This window comes from Mya arenaria, chromosome 8 (assembly GCF_026914265.1).
Source record: "Mya arenaria isolate MELC-2E11 chromosome 8, ASM2691426v1".
NCBI lineage: Eukaryota > Metazoa > Mollusca > Bivalvia > Myida > Myidae > Mya > Mya arenaria.
In genome coordinates, this window is record NC_069129.1 from 37541362 (window position 1) to 37562922 (window position 21561).

At 34.8% G+C, this 21561-nt stretch overlaps 1 protein-coding gene and 1 long non-coding RNA gene across 7 annotated transcripts in view; one reads left to right on the forward strand and one right to left on the reverse strand.

Annotated features, from left to right (window-relative positions):
- The window catches only part of LOC128242767 (inositol monophosphatase 1-like), a 79779-nt gene that overhangs the window by 38823 nt on the left and 19395 nt on the right, over positions 1-21561 (forward strand). For all 5 annotated transcript variants that reach the window (XM_052960076.1, XM_052960074.1, XM_052960075.1 and 2 more), the window contains exon 5: positions 1373-1418. In XM_052960076.1, coding sequence (XP_052816036.1) covers positions 1373-1418 — 46 coding nt within the window. The remainder of the gene's footprint in view (positions 1-1372; positions 1419-21561) is intronic.
- Positions 11495-20896, reverse strand: LOC128242770 (uncharacterized). 2 transcript variants are annotated; one of them, XR_008262704.1, is made up of 4 exons: positions 20738-20896; positions 18733-18935; positions 12245-12384; positions 11495-11766 (listed from the first exon to the last, which is right to left on the reverse strand). It is a non-coding gene; the product is annotated as an uncharacterized LOC128242770 (long non-coding RNA). The 2 variants fall into 2 exon arrangements; XR_008262705.1 differs by lacking the exon at positions 20738-20896 and adding an exon at positions 20105-20517.

Genomic DNA, 21561 nt, shown 5'->3' on the forward strand with positions numbered 1-21561 from the left:
TACATTCTTGGGTCATTCACTCATTCAAAATTACCCCCAATAAAAGTGTCCTAGTTCCCATCAGACAAGCTGCTTTTTCCACTAGGCTGAACACTCAATATCTGTTAATTAGCAAGACGGTTGCAATTGGTTCAATCACGTGTAGCATTAGGTCGCAGAAGACACAAACAAATCATGTGTAAATAATGCACTTGCAGCTATCCTGCTTAGGTGTTAAAATCAATCCATATTTTCACATAGCAATCTGCTTTGTTGTCGATCAAATACAATTGTCATTGTTAATCCGGGAAAACATAAAATTTCCGAATTTATTAACCTTGTTCTATAGGATATCGACAGCGACATGCTTAATTAACTACAGATTCTGAAAGCTGAGTGCGTCGCTTACGTCATTTTAATACACTGTTGTGAAAAATTTGTTGTCGATATCAATCTTATAGCCAGAATATATGATATATATATATGATTATTCAAGATTATCAGTTGAATGTTGACCCACTGTTGTAGGATTACGCAAATAAATCATAATGCCGGGTCACTTTTTGTCATCTGACCGCTTCCCAACGGCCGCAGTTATTTATGATTGCAGCGTTTCTTGTTAGAAACGCCGCAGAACTCGATGAGAATGTCATTTGAAATTAAGTTTGTATCAATTACTATTTGATGACGGTTCTAGAGCCATCTTACAAATTGCCACATCGCAAAAAAAATATTGACAGAATACACATCCCGAACATGTGTGACATTTCTATGTAATCAGACTTTTGAACAGGTTTTTTTTTGGAGGGGGGGGGGGGTGGCAATTTTTTTTTTTGGGGGGGGGGGGTCGCCTGGTTTGGACCGATTGAGGTTCCTAAATTTTATATGCCCTGTTCACAGGTCAATGTGACATTTGGGGGCATTTGTCACATACTGTGACAGCTCTTGTTGAGTTATGGCCTTTGCATTATCGAGTGCTTAACACATTTGGGTGATTTTCTGGTAACATATTCATGTAGTTGCGTCACAATTTCCTTTGGAGTAGACGGATGTACATTGTATCAATATAGCAAGTCCATGATTTCATCAAAATTGAGGCCTTGTATGAGGACATGCGTGTAATTGAACTTTTGTGTAGTTTATTATATTGACTTGTAAATTAAATTCTTGAATACATAACCACCACACATTGTGTTATTGCATTTTCAGTTGAGCCCAAATAATGTAAATTGGAGTTGAGCAAAACTTGACATAAATAATGAAAAATGCACGCTTGAAGCAAAGGTAACTCTTTCTCAAATAATGGTAAAGTTATGCCCCTTGTCCAAGCATTTGCAGTCCTTACTCAAATGATTACATGGAAGTCAATATTGTTAATACTATATGTTTTCAGAGTTCCACACACATGCATTTCCATTGGCATGGCAATAAATAAGCAGGTAAAATTATTAAATCCTCCTCAATAAGATAAAATTATAAAATATGTATCATTTCACAAACATCAGCAACATAGTTTATATGTTTAGCTCGACTATTTGAAGAATAAAGAGGACTTTACTACTCGCCCCGGCGTCGGCGTCGGTGTCGGAGTCCGGTTAAAGTTTTAGGGCAAGTTGGGATTTTCACTTATAACTTCAATACCCTTCATTTAATTCACTTAATACTTCACACAGTTGTTCAGGGCCATCATATAATGAGGTTAGATAACTCCATATTATCCTTTATACAAATTATGGCCCCTGATTGACTATGGAATGACCATCTTACAATAAGGTCACATAACTACATTTTAACCCTAAATACAAATTATGGGCCTTGATTGATTTTTTTTCTTATAATTCCTTAAGATAGGAACATTTTTATATTCCAGGTTTTTATAAAGAAAAAAAAATCTATTAGAATGACTTTCGTCATTGTTCGGGCGGGCTGGTGGGAGGGTGATGTCAAAGTCACCTTATGTATAAAATAATTTAAGCTAGGTTTGACATAAAGTGATCAAACTTGGTATATACGATGAGTTTATGGAGACCTTTCATAGGAATGCATTTGATCAAGGTCAAGGTCAAAGTTAATAATAATAGAAAAATGGTTGGTATGGTTGGTATTGAATAACTTGTATAATAATAAAAAGTGTCTTGTGACCAAACTTGGTATATAGGAAGAGTTTATAGAGACCGTTCATGAGATTGTGTTTTGGGCCCGAGAGTAATGGTCTAGGTCAAGGTCACTGTTGCTAAAAATAGAAATATGGTTAGTACTGAAACCTCAAGTAAGGGCTGACATAGTGTGACCAAACTTGGTATATAGGAGAAGTTTATTCAGAGCTTTCATTGGATTGCCTTTTGGCCCCCTAGGATCAAGGTCACTGTGACTAAAATAGATTACTGTTTGGTACTAAATAACTTTAGTTATGGTTGACATACTGTGACCAAACTTGATATGTAGGAAGTGTTTATGGAGGACTTCGATGGGATTGTGTTTGGGACCCCTAGGATCAAGGTCACTGCTACACAAAGTAGAAGAAAGCAGTTGAAACTGAATCTCTTCTGCCACTCATTAAATACCTGGTTTTGTATTATAATACCAGGCACATATTACATAGTATTGTTATCACTTCTAAGTCAAAGCGGCGTAGTCGAGCGCGCTGTCTTACGACAGCTCTTGTTTATGTTTTTGCCTATAGTAATGTACATAATGGGTGAAAGATTTTTGTTTTGTGTTTTTATAACTGATTGTGATTGGTCTCTGTCCGGCGTCTGTTGTCCAGTGCCACAATTGCTTATAAACATCTTTTCCCCTTAACCCCTTGGACAATTTTTTATGAAACTCACAGAGATTTTCCTTGGTTGGTGCCCTTTCAAAATTGTTCAAAGAAATGAATTCCATGTAGAACTATGATTGCTATGGCAACCAAAAGAAAAATCTTGGTAAATCTTCTTAACAAAAACCATGAAGCCTAGAGTTTAGGGTAACAGTAAAATTATGATCGCAGGAGGACCAAGCTAAAACCTTGAGTGATCCGATGTTTCGAACGACCCAAGTTTTCATGTAAGTCTGTTATGAAATGTCTTACAATGTATTTTCAAAGTTTGAAGTTGTCAGTTTACTTCGGCACTGATAATGTATTGCGTTGTGGAAATCGCTCATATTTGCAAAATCTGTCGTATACTTAATGCGAAAATGTAAAAGAAAAAACCAACAAATGAATAAATAGCGAAGTTTGTTTTTAAAAAAGAAAACACATCTTCTAAACAAACAACATAAGAATATGATTAAATTATCGTTATTAACTTTTCACAATTATCTTCTCAAACGCCCTTATCAAGTATTAGCGGACATGCATAAATGGTGATAATCTGTTTTTCACACCTGTTTGAATTCCCTTTCATCTGTCATTGCAATTTTTACAACTTTGGAAAATTTTAAACCTGCCATTTGTTTGATTATTAAGGGTCACACTTTTTGGAAAATGTGTGAAATTATGACCATGAGGTTATCATAAGCTTTTGCGCATGATTTGTGTATTTGGGACTGTCAATGTTGCTTGACTCCTCGACTCTTATAGGTTTCGATCCAGCGTCAGTATATTTTATACGACAATAGAAGGACTAAGCTTCCACCTCGACTGACCACAGGTTTCTGAACAATTCTGCCTGTTCGTCCGACTGCAGTTTTACTGTTTTTGGTGTGTAACATTGTCTGGTGGTCTTCTACGAAGTTTGTTCAAATAATATCCCTGGTGTCAAAACTAGCACCTTCCCAGGGTTCACTCATTTCAACAAATTTAGAATTTCCACAAACCAAGCCTAGAATTATCAATGCGAGTTAGTATTAGGCCGCTAATATATCACTTTACATGATTAAAAGAATATTTTGTCGTTGGCTGAGTTGATTCGTTTAAAAATAGCGCATGATGGTATCCCAGTTTTTATTGTGTGTATATATAGCATGTGAAAGTCATGAGATTAGTACAGATACATATACCGAAGCCATTTTTAAACTAAATGCGATTTATATGGTAGGCAGACCTAGTAAATTTTAGAATTGGAAAAATACTCAAAAACTTCAAGGTACATGTGTGGTAAATGATGTGATAGATACATCAGTAATTAAGATTCAATGCATTGTACACAACGATATCAATATTAAGTTAGTTCTTGACAATTTTCTTTTTTAGCTCGACTATTCAAAGAATAGGTGGGCTATACTACTTGCCCCAGCGTCGGCGTTGGAGTCTGCGTCCGGTTAAAGTTCTAGGGCAAGTTGGGATTTTCACTTATAAGTCCAATACCCTACATTCAATCGACTTAATACTTCACGCAGTTGTTCAGGGCTATCACATGATGAGGTTAGATAACTCCATATTATTCTTTATACACAGATTATGGCCCCTGATTGACTATGGAACTTAGGTTAAAGTTTTAGGGCAAGTTGGAATATTTATTAATAACTTCTATATCCTTTGTTCAATTGACTTAATACTTCACACATTTGTTCAGGACCATCACACAATGAGGTTACATAACTCTATATCCTTAATACAAGTTATGGCCCCTGTAAAAGTTAAGGGCAAGTTGGGATTTTAATAAAAAAACTTCTATACCGTTCATTAAATGCACTTAACAAAAATTAGGTTACTAGGAAAAATAAATGTGGAACACACTAGAGATATTAAATTTGAAACAAGGTAAAGTGGTGTAAAAAATAAGGCACTTGGTCAAATCTTAGATTTTTTGTCTGGAACCATATTATCAGAACCAGATCTTGGTAAGGATTGATAAGATTAAGTTCAAACTTGGTCAAAATGTTCCCCTTGATCAAGTTCCAATTGCTTGTGAAATTGGGTCTCATGGAGTAAAAAATCTGGTCACAAGGTCTAATGTTAGAAAAATATTTGAGACACACTAGAGGCAATATTTTTGGTCAACTATTCATTAAACTTAATCAAAATGTTACCATTTGATGAACTCTTGGACTATTTAAAACTTGGGTCACATGTGATAAAAAATAAGGTCACTAGGTCAAGTCTTAGTTTTTTCTTTGTCTGGAACCATGTCATGATATTGATTGCTCAGATTATGTTTAAACTTGGACAGTATATTTTCCTTGATAAAATCTCGCCATATTTTAAAAGTGGGCCACATGGGGTCAAAAACTACGTCACTAGGTCAAAATTTAGAAAAAAACTTTCTAGAGACAATATGTCTGGTCCAATATTTATGGAATATAATCAGAATATTTTCCTTGATAAAATTAATGACAAGTTTGAAACTGGGTCACATGAGGTCAGACACCATGTCACATGGTCAATTCTTTCAAACATGTCTTGAACCTGATATTGGTATTGATTGATTGGTCAGGCATTGTTCCAAAAAACTTATGAATAAACAGAGGCAATATGTCCCCTTGAATCTTCTTGAAACTTATTCAAATTTTCCTCAATGAAATCTTGGCTCAGTATGAAACTAGGTCACATTGGGTCCAAAACAAGGTCACTAGGTCCAATCGAAGAAAACCATTGGAAACACTCTAGAGGCTATATTTCTGCAAAATTTCTGGTCCATTCTTCATGTAACTAAACAGAATGTTTGCCTTGATGAAATCTTTTATAAGTTTGAAACTGGTTAACATGGTTTCAAAATCTAGGTCAAATCTAAATGCAATATAAAATATTATTTTAGTTCAAACAGTTGGTTACACATCATATCTGTTCAAAAGAGCCCATCACTCTGCAGTCGTATTGGAATTTTGGTTGGAATATTTTACCAACACGTCATTTCCATGCCATCAACTTTGCCTTATCTGGCGGGGCATTTCAATTTCAAAGAATTTGCTTATATAAACATGAATTTAATACATGTTTAATTGAAGAAAACTAGGCTGTGTATGTTGGGGGGTAGTGTAAATGAAATATTTTTTGTAAATTTGAAATGTGTTGGTTCTTATTCATTTTGAATAGCTGGAAGGCTTTTAAAATCTTGATTAAATATTGATTCATAAGAATATGACTTTTTTGTATTGTATACAATTATAGACAATTAATTGTTAACTGTAACAAGTCCTTTCAGTTTAAGAGGGTTGCTTGATTGGCCAAAGGCTAGAAGAGCTATTGGAGTGCGCAGTGTCCGTCCTTCATGTGTCTGTCTGTCTGTACACAATTGCTTGTGAACATCAAATTTTGTCCTGGGGTCAAATCAAATCATGCCCCGAGGTTCACAAGTTTTCTGTAGACTTATACTGGAATATCTTTGAAATCTTCTTGTCTAATACTGCTAGGCCCAGACGTTTATGTAGCATTGATAATGCCCTGGGGTCAAAGCTGGCCCCACCCCTGTTGACCTATTTTTGAAGCTACAGCAAATTTGAACCGTGTGCACAGTTATGAAAACAAGTATCAATGTTGTGCTTGGACGACCTTGACTGTGACCTTGACTGTGACCTTTTGACATACTTTCTTATTTTTGAAGCTCCAGCAATGAAAATAAGACCATGTGTACAGTTTTGAAACAAAATATTAATGTTGTCCTCAGATGACCTTGACTGTGACTTTTTTACCTAATTTCTTATTTCTGAAGCAGCAACAATGAAATTTGTACCATGTGTGCAGTTTTGAATACAAATAATCAATGTTGTGCTTGGATTAGCTTGACTGTGACCTTTTGGCAGACATTCTTTTTTTGAAGTTACAGCAATGGAATTTGGACCATGTTTACTGTTTTGCAACCAAATATTAATGTTGTCTTTGGATGACCTTGAATGTGAACATTTGACATACTTTCTTATAATTAAGCCACAGCAAGGAAATTTGTACCATGTGAAATGTTTTTAATTTTTAGCTCTACTATTCGAAGAATAGGGAGAGCTATACTACTCACCCAAGCGTCGGCGTTGGCATCAAACCTTGGTAAAGGTTTTGCATGTAAGCACCTTTAAATCATTATCTCAGTAAATACATCATGTATTGCATTGAAACTTTTGATATGTATTCCTAACTATCTAACTTACTAAATTAATGAAGATAACACTTATTTGAATTTAATGCAATTATTTGACACAGAAATTCTGGTTAAGGTTTTGCATGTAAGCACACATAGGTTAATAACTCAGCAACTTATTGATGTATTGCATTGAGACTTTATACAATGGTACTCAACCATCCAGCCTACTTAAATAACCAAGTTAGACAACAACCAAGTAAGATAACTCTAGTTTGCATTAAATTCAAATGATTCCCCTTTTTAGCTCACCAGAGCTCAACAATTGCTTAAAAAACATCTCATTTGAAACTACCTGGCCAAATTCAATGAAATTTCACGGGAAGCTTCCTTGAGTGTCCCTCTACAAAAATACAACAATTGATTGATTAACAACAGCAACAACTACAAAATGGCCGACTTCCTGTTTTGCTTTAAAAAGCATATCCTCTGAAACTACCAGTCAAAATTCAACTAGAGCTGTCACAGGAGTGACGAATACCCCCAAATGCCGCCTGGACACAGGAATGGCAAACCATTCCTTTGAAAGGGCCCATTACTCCAAGGTTACTGCACACTGCATCTTCTTTATCGTCCGGAAACCATTTTTCTATTTTTAGTTACAGTGACTTTGACCCCACCAGCCCCAATATCGAACTTGATCTGTATCTTCTGATGTTACACCTGTGCACCAAAAATTGTTCAAATCTGTTTACCCTTTCATGAGTTATCGTCCAGAAACCGTTTTTCTTTTTTTAGTAACAGTGACCTTGACCTTGGCCCCACCAGCCCCAATATCAAACTTGACCTGTATCTTCTGATGTTACACCTGTGTACCAAATTTTTTTCAAATCTGTCAAGCCTTTCATGAGTTATCGTCCGGAAACCGTTTTTTTCTATTTTTAGTAACAGTGACCTTGACCTTGGCCCCACCAGCCCCAATATCGAATTTGACCTGTATCTTCTGATGTTACACCTGTGTATCAATTTTTTTTTAAATCTGTCGAGCCTTTCATGAGTTATCGTCCGGAAACCATGAAAAACGACCGGCCGACCGACCGGCCGGCCGACCGACCGACCGACCGACTGACAAGCTCACTAACTTGATCTGTATCTTCTGATGTTACACCTGTGTACCAAAAATTGTTCAAATCCGTCTAGCCTTTCATGAGTTATTGTCCGGAAACCGTTTTTCTTTTTTTAGTAACAGTGACCTTGACCTTGGCCCCACCAGCCCCAATATCGAACTTGACCTGTATCTTCTGATGTTACACCTGTGTACCAAAAAAAATTTCTGTCTAGCCTTTCATGAGTTATCGTCCAGAAATCATGAAAACCGACAGACTGACCGACCGACCGACAAGCTCACTCCTATATACCCCCTCAAACTTCGTTTGTGGGGGTATAATTAAACTTAACAGGAAGCTTCCTTGGGTGACCCTCTTCAAAAATACAACAAGTGGTCACGATTGATTAACAACAGCAACAACAACAAAATGGCCGACTTCCTGTTTTGCTTTAAAAAGCATATCCTCTGAAACTACCAGTCAAAATTCAATTAAACTTTACAGGAAGCTTCCTTGGGTGACCCTCTTCAAAAATACAACAAGAGTCATGATTGATCAACAATAACAAAAAGGCCAACTTCCTGTTTTGCTTTAAAAACATCTCCCCTGAAACTACCAGTCCAAATTCAATGAAACTTTACAGGAAGCTTCCTTGGTTGACCCTCTACAAAAATACAACAAGGGGTCACGATTGATCAACAATAACAAAATGGCCAACTTCCTGTTTTGCTTTAAAAACATCTCCCCTGAAACTACCTGTCCAAATTCAATGAAACTTTACAGGAAGCTTCCTTGGTTGACCCTCTACAAAAATACAACAAGGGGTCACGTTTGATCAACAACAACAGAAATAACAACAAAATGGCTGACTTTCTGTTTTGTTTTAAAAAACATCTCCTCTTAAACTACCAGTCCAAATTAAATGAAACTTTACAGGAAGCTTCCTTGGGTAACCTTCTACAAAAATACAACAAGGGGTCACGATTGATCAACAACAACAAAAATCTGGCCAACTTCCTGTTTTGCTTTAAAAACCATCTCCTCTGAAACTACCAGGCCAAATTCACTGAAACTTTACAGGAAGCTTCATTGCATGACCCTCTACAAAAATACAACAAGGCATTGAGATTGATCAACAACAACAAATGGCCGACTTACTGTGTTGCTTTAAAAAAAATCTCTGAAACTATCGGGTCAAATTTAATTAGAATTTACAGGTAGCTTCATTGAATGACCCTTTACAAGTATAAAACAAGTCATCATCATCAGTAAAGATATGTTTAAAGTTGCAACATTTTTATTAATGCTTTATCACAGAGTTGTGGCCCTTTGATTAGGTGAGCGTTTTAGGGCCATCATGTTTATTTTACAGTGATCCATGCATGTTTCGCCCAATCTTTTTAATCCTTACACTGAAAAGCGTCAGAATAGTCCAGCGCGCTGTCTGTGACAGCTCTTGTTGAAGCTACTGCAATGAAATTTAGACCATGTGTACAGTTTTGCAAGCAAAATATCAATATTGACATTGACAGGTAATCTGTTGACCTTCTTTCTTATTTTTGAAGCTACAGCTTTGAAATTTGTATTCATGTGTACAGTTTTGAGAACAAATATTAAGCTTATATGTTTGGTGTGTAGCATTGTCAAATGTTCCTCTACCAAGATTGTTGAAATTATACCACTAGGTTAAAAAATGGCCCGGCCACGAGGGTCACCTGTGTTACATAGAGATATAAAGAAAATAATAAGGTATCTGTTATGTAACATTGGGTAGTGGTAACAAAGGTTAATCAAAGCGCTGAAAGCGCTGTAAGACTGTCGGTGACGTAACTGAAGCAAGCAAACACTACCGCAAAGTTCTTCCAAATGAAACGTGATCAAATGATTTCATACAAATGATGAACACTCTTTAAGGTAGATGAAGAAGGATAAATGTGATTATAATAAGCACAAATATATTGGCCCTACTTAATCATGTATCCAATGGCCTACAAGATTCTTAATTCAAATTTCCTAATTTTGAACCGCTTTAAATTTGTTAAATGCATATTCATTATGTTAGAATTGCTTCAATTTATGACGTCGCTTATTACAGTTTCAGTAAGCAATTACATTCCTTCATTTCATTAGGGTCTGTTGAAGCCAATGACTTTAAAATGCAAATACAATACAAACTATACCCAAGATTCAAGGGACATAATAGAAATATAACTTTAAAATGATGCTCTTTCAAGCCTAAAAATGCCTCCCAGAACTTCTATCAACAGAGTCCACATATCTACAAAATTTGTGCTCGAGTTACTTTCTTTGATATAAAAGTGAAAACAAATCTGCATGGTGCTGTGGCATCATATGATGAAAAAAACTAATATCTTTAAAATTTGTTTTCTATTTTTTTTTTATTACAAGTGTTAATAAATCTGCATGGTGCTGAAGAAAATTTCAAACCTGCAGCATTAATTAGCGCCATGTTGTCAAGAATATCTGGACAATTGAATGAAATATGCATGGACCGAAATGACAGCTGGTTTTTCATTGACAAAAGATGCCTTTGAGGCAGTTTTAAGATTATGTTATTCAAAGTATGAGGGTAGTTGGTACAGTTTTCACTCATATTCAGATGATGGCTGATATTTGCTGATAAACATGTATCCTCTTAGCAGCAGGGAATAAGTAAATGACATAGTTTTAATGACCAATATTGGAGATGTGACCTTGACCTCCAAATCCAAAGGGGTCATCTGCTTGTCACCCCAAACCTAAATTTCAAGTTTGAAGGCCATGGGTGCAGACTTTGTCGAGTTGTCACACAGGCAAGCTTTTTGCGTTCAATGGTCTGTGACAAATCAATAGGGCTCACCTACTGGTCAGACCCAACCCCAAAGTCAAGTTGTTCAAGGGCCATGGGTGCAGGCTTTGTCCAGTCATTATTAGTACAACCTTTTAGCATTCAAGGTCACTGTGACCTTGACTTTTGACCCAATGACCCCTTAAATCAATAGGATCTTCTAATAGTCAGACATAGCCTCCATGTTGAGTTTGAGGGCCATAGGTGCAGGCATTGTCAACTTATCAGTCAGATGTATGGTTTGACACCTTCCTGTTCAAGGTCACTGTGACCTTTGACCATATTACCCCTAAAATCAAAAGGGGTCATCTACTGGTTAAACCAAACTTTCATGTCAAGTTTGACAATAGGTCTAGGAATTGTAGAGTTATCACCCGGAAAAGCTTTGGTCTACTGTCAGACAGACGGACGTAGCGGCCAACATGTGCAAAGCAATATACGCCTCTTCTTTGAAAGGGGCATAATAAATTGAAATTTATTAAATATTTTTGTTTATTATGTTAATTAACTTACACTGCATACAACAAGTACCATTTTGATATTTTCGAATGCTCATTTGGGCATGTACATGGGTTTTGATCTGACTATGAACATGAAACTACATAGTGATGTTCCCTCCTATCAATTCTAAATTTAAATAACCATGTGAAAAAAAGAATGTTTTCACTGCACCATGAATAAATATGTCAAACAAAATAAATGTCAAGTTATTCAAGATTAATTTAACACTGTTCTTTTGATGATTTCCGTGCATTCCTGACTGCAGGTTTTTCCCATTTTCCCAAACAGTTATTTCATATTGGCCTTACAAGGTCAGATCTTGAGTTGGGTCTTCATTGCTGGACACTATCTCTTTATCTCCACAGAAAACACACTGGTGCAAGTTTCACTGCAACAACTGCAAAAAAAGTTGTATTATATTCTAACTGAACTCTGCATCAATATTCAAATATTTTTTATTGGATTTAGGAAATGTCTTTGTTTTAAAGGGTTCATATAAATTATTGCATTTTTTTCAATTTAATGCATTATCATGCTGGACTCTTTGACATTGATGGTTAAAACAAAGAAGGCATATGATTTGTGTACAGATTAAACATTATTAATTATAAATGTGTTCTTTAATTAATAGACAAGTGGCAACAATTTCCCCAGTTAAAAAAGCTTACATTTGTATATCTGCAGATTAATCATTTGCATTTCTTTTGCTTTGATCATTTAAGTCAAATGAGTTAGACATGATAATGCATTAAAATAAGAAATATATTTTTGGGCATCAATCTATAGTGTGTGCCTTCAATCTAGAAATAAATTTCTTCTCAACAGATGCTAAATTATAAAAAAATATATAAACCAAGATTTTGATTATGACATACCTGCATAGTTAGTGGTCTCCATAACTGCTCAGAAATGCTCCCTATGACAAACTAAGTGCTGGTGTATGGCTGGGTAATAGTGCTGTTCCAACCAATAGCGCAATTCTTCCTACAGGTGGACCAGCTCCTCAATATGGTTTCTGTCATGGCAGTGATAACAGACTCAGTCTCACTTAAAGGTGACAATAGCATACAGCAAAATGTCAAAATTTCAAAAACAGTATTTACATTATCTGTATTGCTTGCAATGATAATAAGTATATATCGGATCATTTGGCAAAATTTTATGAGTACAAGTGTTCTGAAACTAAATATATAGCCATTTTAAGATAGCCACTGTCGAGTTTCTTGCAGTAATTTTCGAGTCACACCTTCAAAAAACAAGTACAAAGTAAACCACTGTTACTTATTAAATGAGTGTCATTTTGTGTCAAATTCTGAAACTAGATATATATTCTGAAATGAATCAATATACTTTATGTTTATTTATTGTGTATTTTGTTGAAATTGGCAAAAAAACGAACTCGTTTATTCTATTTTTCTAATTTTAATTTGAAAATCTAACTGTAACATAACAATAATAAATCAAACAAACATGTTTAAATCATATCAGTAGCTTTTTTTGATACATCAAATCATTTCATTTTAACATGTTAAACATGGATTATGTTGTCAATAAACAATCAATTTCTATTTGATTTAAAAAAATTGTCCCGTAAATTACAAGAAAATGTATCGTAAATTATCTTAATAAGATATCTCATTTGAACATCATATAATGAATTTAAACATTTATATATATATACATAAAATTTAAACTAGAGGCTAGTGTGTATCATGTTTAACATACATACTATATATACCTGGTTAACATATGACTAGATACATAACATGATATAACATTTTGCGTTGTAAGCAATTACAAACAGGGTTTGAACAATTAACTATTAAACATTAACAACACAAGATTTTTCATGAACTGTCAATTTCACATGCTAATTTCAGTTTTAACTAGAACATTTTTGTCCATTGTTAGCATACGCTATAAGTGCATAGCCATTGTATGTCCCATAACTGACAAACGTTTGTCAAAATTGTGTATTGATAAATGTTAGTGTTTCTGCATCAACGCTGAAAATTCTGCAAGACTTTCCAGTGGCTACAGGCTCTGCGATCTTTTTCAAAATACTTTGGCGATTAATCCATATCTTGTCTTCGTTTCTGGGCCATTTGTATCGACCTACAGTCTTACCACACGACTCCATACATGCTACCTCTAGTTCACCATCTTCTTTGTCAATATCTGTGACTTTTGCGTAGTATTTCATGTCATAAGCGATAACAACATAATCTTCTACATTGATATCAATCTCTGGGTTTTCCTTCTGGATAGTGCTTTCATTTGTTGTATCAGATACAATTTCACCATTTTTCTGTGACTCACCATCATTTGCATTTGCATTCTTTTTAGGCTTTAATAATGAATGTCTCTCCCATTCACATGGTGAATTTTCACTGAAACCTCCCTCTTGAAAACATTCATCACATACACAAACGGTCTCCCTCGATAGGATATGCATTGGTGATACACCAATAACACTGTGCAACTTCATTGTTCCCTTTACTGGTTTCAGCTCTATATTTCGCGTATCCACAGCCTCCTTACTTTGGTCAAACTCTTCTGGTAATATCTTTTTGTATTTGATTTGACCTTCTGTCTGTATTGCCCATTTGTAAAAATCCTCCGCGTCTTGAATGATTACTTTGCCCTGCTTTATTGCATTATCTGCATTCCTCTTGGTCGTGCCACCAACGCCGTCACAGGGGCTCTTCCTATGACCTGATTCGAAATAGTGCCATGACCCTTTGATTCCAAACTCTGTTTCCACACGACTTACAATGTCAAATACTGTCTTATTAGGGTATTGACTCGTGGGCGAGTCAGTACAGAAGTGAATTCCTTTAATACTTTTATCTGATTCCTGGATGTACTTTATCACCTTCTGGATTATTACTTGGACCATAGCAGCATTGTGTTGAAGAACTAAAGAGACAAAAACAATGCTGTCGTGTGTCAGTTTTCCGTCCGTGGCCTTTTTGTAAGTTACCGTAGGGTGTAGGGTGATGGCTGTTGTGTTCCAATACGCGCTCTGAATTTCTTCTAAACTTTGAAAAGTCCATCTGTACTAATACGTGGTTTACAGGAAGCTTTTCTTTCATTTGTTTTAATCCCTTATATTGGTCAATGACTCTACTAATGTGTTTTGCAAACTCATTGTAAGTGCTTATCATTACATTGATGAACTCCCCTTTCGGTAACTTGATGTCAACAACTCTCATACGCTCCTTGCCTTCACTCATTTTCTTTCGTTTCCATTCCTGGTACTTAATGGTCGTGCAATTAATATTTTGCAACATTGCTTTCAGCTTGTCTTCACTATCGAACGTTTCCATGAACTTGTCAGGGCTTGTGATACTTGTGACCTTGTTATTTTTTAGACATCACAGTTTCGATGCAAAGTTTTGATGCTTTTGACATAAACATACGTTCCGAGCGGAGAAATTAACATGCGTTATGTTAGCCGGTTTCTTCCTACAAAACGTAGCATGTGACACCTTGTAGCTTGAGTCAGTCAAAAAAACTTTGTGTGAAGGTTGTACATATAGTCATTGAGAACGCGCTTTTGTACCTTGCTTTTACCAACTTTTATAGCATCTGCTTTGCCAGGTAGTTGTCGCGAGTTATCATCTCTTTTTAAAAATATTTGTATATCATTCTCTACTCGTTGATTAAGGACTTTGTTTCGTGCTCGTTTGCAAATTGAAGCGGTTTTCTGTAGCCCATTCATTTTTCTCCGATTAAGGCCCGTCAACGAAGCAAGCGAATATTTCATTCTATATTTCTTTATAATTTTGCCTGATGCAATGCGCATGACAACATGTTTTCTGTTCGATTGTGTTGCTGCCTTTATTTTATTTCCAATACATTCGGCAAACAGCACCTTTTGCCTGACTTTAGATGCTGACGGGTCACTCAGGTCAATGCCTGCTTCGCGCAATAAACTTTCTGATTTACTTTTAGGTGTAGATGGCTGTTGGGCTGCCAATTGCTTCTGTTTAACCTATAAAGTTTCTTTCTTGCACTATTCAGCTTTCTCTGTAAGTCTTCATTTTGGTCTCTCAGTGTCTCATTTGTCCTATATTGTTTTGCAAGGGCCCTTGATACTCTTTTGCGGCCGCGCGACTCTCTTGAACTTTTCTGATAAGAAGAAAATGGCATCTTAATTGCCAGTGGTGTTCTAATATCAGTTGTGCTACTGATTTCATGTTCTTGTGAGGTACTTGGTTCTTGTTCCAACATAGCTTCTTCTCTGTCATTTTGGCCTTCAATGTAGTTTGTGTCTATCTTTCGCTTCCTCCTATGTGTCCGAGCATGTTTTCTGTTAAGCTCGCGTTTGTGTTCTCGTTTCCTTAATGGGAGTTCTGACACTGGCACAAAATAACTTTTAACTCTCTGGTTTTCTCTTCATAACCATTCATCTCCTAACATAGCTTTCTTCCTTGCCCTGTACTCCTTCATTCGCTGTGATTTTGACTTTGTCATGCTGAAAATAGTGTATGATTATTTTATTAGCAAAATATGTTTGCAATTTCAAATATGTAAATATCTTAATTAATTATGATAATATTTTGCAATATAATATTCTAAATATAACTTATATATGTATATATTATGTAGCTGATTATTAAACTATCGTTTAAAAGAACGAAAATGTGCGTATCAATCTAAAATTCGGAATAAAAAGATGAATCAGTTACGGGACAAATGGGGGTGATTTACGGGACAGCGTCCCTTTATGGACCATATCAGACATTTAGTTAAAATAATCATTTTCTTTTTAATTGCACACATTTACTGTTACATTAGACAATGTTTAATTAATCTTTTTTTAAGAAAACATACCTGATTTACTCTTAGTACATTAACATTGAATACACATTGTCATTTAGAAAATAGAGTACCCTAATGTGCAATGAAATTTTCTAAGGTTAAAAAACTTATAAAACTTAATAATATCCTGTGTTTTATACAAACCATTGTCTTTATTGGTGTGATCAGTGGGTTTAACACATGTACCAATGTAGAAACATGAAATATTACTTTATTAAAAGATCAATGAAAATGGGTGATTTACGGGACAATGACTTAAGTTACGGGACAACATTTCAATACAACATGTAAACATGAAACAGTAAAATGCAGCTGACATCGACTTCATACTTTAAATAAACATACAATCACATGATTTTGTACACAAAATTATTTGAATATTATTTAACAATAAAATTTTATGATATAAAACAAAAACATACCTTCTGTTCAAAATTTGGGCGGCCTGTAAACTATAACAAAAATGGCGGATGACTGTGTTTTCTTTATATGACGTCACTATATTGCGTCATTATACCGGAAAATAATCAACTAGGATGACTCGTAACTTATGCCTCGTAAATTACTTCAAAAACAATTCTTACTTGATTATTACCTTTGATATCAATAATTCAAACTACATAGAGCCATTCCAATTTAGGAAAGTACTATGGTAATGTACATGTGTAATCCTTTTACAGAATATAACACCATGTGGATGTAACAAACATTTATACCATGGCCTCGTAACTTATTATTAAAAATTACGGTCGATGGTTGATAGGAATGTCTTCTGCTTGCATAAAAGATAAAATATTTCAGTCCAAAAAGAAATTTGCTTTCAAACAATCAATATTGGCTCTTTAAGAACTTATTTTGCAATGTTTATTTATATTTTTACATGATATTCTATTAACATAATTCGGCAATGACTCGTAACTGACACATAATTGAAGGACATAGGTAAAACACAAAATATTTTAAAACTTTTACTGGATTGGATAAAATTTATTTTCAACATAAAATAAACACATCCAGAGCATTGCATTAGATACATTTTTTCAATACATGGGATGCACGATATTGATTATATATGACATACAAAATTGATATTCTTGCAAAGGACACCAGCTTTTTGGCTACCTTGCAAAAGTTAGTCCAAAATTTTAGACAGAAATATTGTGAATAACATATTGAAGTACATGAAAAATAATAATCATATACAAGACCTTGTATTAGTACTATTTTTTGTCAAAATTGCCATTAAAATCTGATCCATGCAGCACCGCTTATTGCAAGGACAGCATTTGTCACCCTTACGTGAGACAGAATCAACAGTATGTAACATGCCCTTTTCTACTTTCCAGAGAATGAATCTTCCAATCTAAATTACAAATTTAAGAACAAATATATACATATGCACATGTAATGTTGTTAAAAACAAACCATTTAGATGCCACAAAACTATAAGATTTTAGGTGAAAATTGAGCCAAATCAAAACATTTAGTCATTTAAAGCTGCACTCTCACAGATTTACTGTTTTTACAACTTTTGTATTTTTTGTCTTGGAATGACCTATTTTTTTGCTCAAATATCTGCAAACCAGTGATATAAGACTACTGACAAAATATTAGATTGCAGACTTCCATATTTCAGGTCGAAAACAAAGGTTTTATGGCTTAAAGCGTTACTAACGGTTTAAGAAAAATGCATAAAACATTTTGAACTTAAATATAAACATTTTCTGACAAATTTATTGTCAGCAATCTTATATGAATGGTTAACATGCATTTTCACATAAATTGGCCCGTTCCAAGACAAAAAATAAATAAAGTAGTCAAAACATTCAATCTGTAAGAGTGCTGCACTCTCAGTCACAGATTGAAGGTTTTGACAACTTCTTTTACTTTTTGGCTTGGAATAAGCTAATGAAAAGCAGTATGAAAACTGATGAAATAAGACTGCTGACAAAAGATAAGATCATGTTTTTTATATTTACATTTGTAACTATTGGTTTTATGGTTAAAAGCATTACTAACGCTTTACTTATAATGAGATTTTTGGCACAGAACATCATCTTTTGACCGTATTAAAATAAGAAAACAGTGTTCCAATATTTTCAGGTGTCTTTTTTGACTGAATTAATATAAGAAAGCAGCGATCCCCTTTTTCCAGTTGTCTGTTATGTCCAGTGTTCAGAAATTCGCATAAAATAATTCATTACAAGACCAAGAAATAAAAAAAGAGTTGGTAAAACAGACAATCTGTGAGAGTGCAGCTTAAACATATGATATGCATTATCAGCCAAGTGCAGACCTACTCACATCCTGGCTACACAAGTACAAGTACATTCATCAGCTTTACTGATTCGAACCAGGCACATTTATATTGGTAGACTAGCATTTTACCATTCTGTGCTGGCCAGTAAAGTTCTCATTTGAATTAGAATTCAAAATGTATGTACCTTTGTTCATTTTTTTTGCCAACTCTGTTTCAACTGAACTTCCTAAATGAATGGGAAGTTTCAAAAAATAATTACAATATCTCAGTAAATACCTGCATTTATGTGTTTCTTGTGCAATCTGTCAGCTTTGGTAGGCTCAGGTTTCATTTTGTCCACCTCAATACTTGTAATCTTCTAGTCTGATGTACTGCCATCCAATTTTTAAGTCAGGTCAGGCAGCCATTCCAGCTTTGTTCCAGTTGATTGTATCAGATGATGTTTACAATACTAGCCTTGTATCCAGGCACTTCTCAATCTGAAAGTTTACAAAAAAACATGGCCTGTAATATTTAATAAAAAAATCATAATTATTTACTCCTGGATGATGGGTTCTAAAGTAAACCTTTGAGAAAAGATCCTACTGGTATGGTGCTTGAACCCATGACCATGTGAACACTTGCATGGAGATCTGTCAAACTGAGCTAACTGGGTAACTGATTTTAAGGCAGCTCCCAGCTTGGCTCTACAATTGACAGGTGCATTATACATTATAGAGACAATAAATCAAACACTTGAAGCACTAGTCCAAATAATAGTAACTTAACTGATCTTTTTACAAATTTTGAAATGGCATATCCTTCACATACAATTTTTTTGTACCAAAAGTGGGTAGCTATTCCGATAGGGATTCCGGGTCAGATAATTATATATATCTAAAATATGAGTTATGTACACAAAAAATAAAAGCTGACGAATTATTATGAGTTTGATGAGTGTTTTTCTTCATTTCATACTGTCAAAACATTATGATATAAACTGTTATACATGAAGATCATCTGCAAGGCTGCGGTGCATAGATTTACATAGATGTAAAATGGTTGTGTTTAAATGCATTAAATGCTTGTTTTGTGAAACAAATCTTTGCACTTACATGGTAATAACTAAAATATGAATATAAACCTTTAATATCTATTTCAAACATATAATACTTATCTAACTACGATTTCAATATCTTTCAACCCCCACCCAGTTTTGCACAAACCCGATTAGACGTAAGGGATTGGAAGAATCCCATATAACACGTCTATTTTTTTAGACTATTGAAGCATATATGTTCTTTTTTGATGGTTGAGACGTTTCAGGTTAAACAACAATTACAAATGCGAAATAATTTTAGTGAATAATCAACTCTGAATTGAAAGTAACATGAAGATGTTGTAGTGAAGGATTTGCCATATATTGCCATATATATATACATGTTTTTTAATCGTAAAAAGAGTCCGTCAACGTACAAATATTTAGACGAAGAGATGTACCTTCTAGTCCAAATAATTGTACATTGACAGATTTTTTTACGATTTTTGATACAGCAAATCCTTCACGTACAAATTGTTTTGTACGAAAAGTGGGTAGTTTATTCCGATCGGGATTCCGGGTTTAAAGCATATTGCATCTATAACATATCATAAAAACAAGAAATATTACCAGATAATGTTATTTTATATAAATTCCGTAACCAAAAAGTAATATCAAGCAAATAATTATGAGTTTGATGGTTTTTTCTTCATTTCATTCTGTCAAAACATAACAATATATACATGAAGGGCACCTGCAAGGCTGCAGTTCACAATTTTACAACAATCGGAACATTTCGGCCATCAATTGTAACAACTCGCCATCTTCGGTAAGCTTCGAGATAGTCAATCCCTGTTGGATACTGGCTGAGGTGTTCAGATTGTTCGGCCAAGGCCGAGTTGTTACGATTGTATTATCTCGAAGCTTGTCGGAGGTGGCCGAATTATTACGATTGGGTCAAGTTGTTCCACTTGGCATAATTGTTGTCTGTGTCAGTCAACTTTCCTTTTAATGAAAAGGTGAATAATGTGTTTTAATGCATTAAATGCTTGTTTTTTGCAATATAGCTTTGCACTTCTACTGTATGGTAAAATATGAATATAAATCTTTACTTTATTATCCATTTCAACCATAAAATACTTCACTTAATACAATTTCAATATTTTTCAAACACCCCCGCTTTTTGCACAAAACCGTATAGACGTTAGGGATTGGAAGAATCCCGTATAACACGTCTATTATTTCAGACTAATGTACATGTACCTTCGTGTCCGAAATCGATCACTTCCTGGCAGCTCATTTCTGGATTGTCTCCATCTAAATTTAACATTTTTAGACGCATACATTGATGCCATTTTTGCTTCGATTGATGTTAAAGCAATAGCACTAAATACAGGTCGGTTATTTTGTAGAAGAACGTGTTCGAAGGAACATTCAAATTCATTTCCGCATAATCGCCGCCATATTGTGTATGACTTTAAAAACTACACTGGTCGCTACCACTTTTTCGCCCACCCAGTTAAAAGCAGTCAAAACGAAATATTTTACACAAATCAGTACAGTATGGCGTTTCATTGCGGCATCATTTTTGACAGATATCAGCTGTTTTTCGCGTTCAAATGTAAGTAGTATGAGGAATTTGACCCAAATTTATAAACATTGTTAACACTTTTGACCTTGTAAGTTGAATGCGGGGATTACGTCATCACGCGCGCGCTCATTTACATGAGGCCCTGTAAGGATTTTTTTTTAATTTTCATTATACCTTGCACTATCAGACGACATTATTGATTTGTCATTATAAAGTAAAAAACCGGTGTTAAATTATACAAATTCCATAAATTGCTGTATTTACGTTCAATTTTAGAAAAAGCAAATGGTAAAACCTGAAAACGGTGAAGTAATCGCTGAATTTTTCGTCTTAGGGAAGCAACTCAAATTTGAATTAATGATTACATTCTTGTAAGGACATGCGTTGTCCCTCTTCGGAAGTCTATAAATAACGTAGGTCATGTTTTAAGAAGGAATCCCGGTAGCTTTTTCAATTTCTGCAAAGAGGTGGCTTACCGAGTAGGTGCTGTATCATT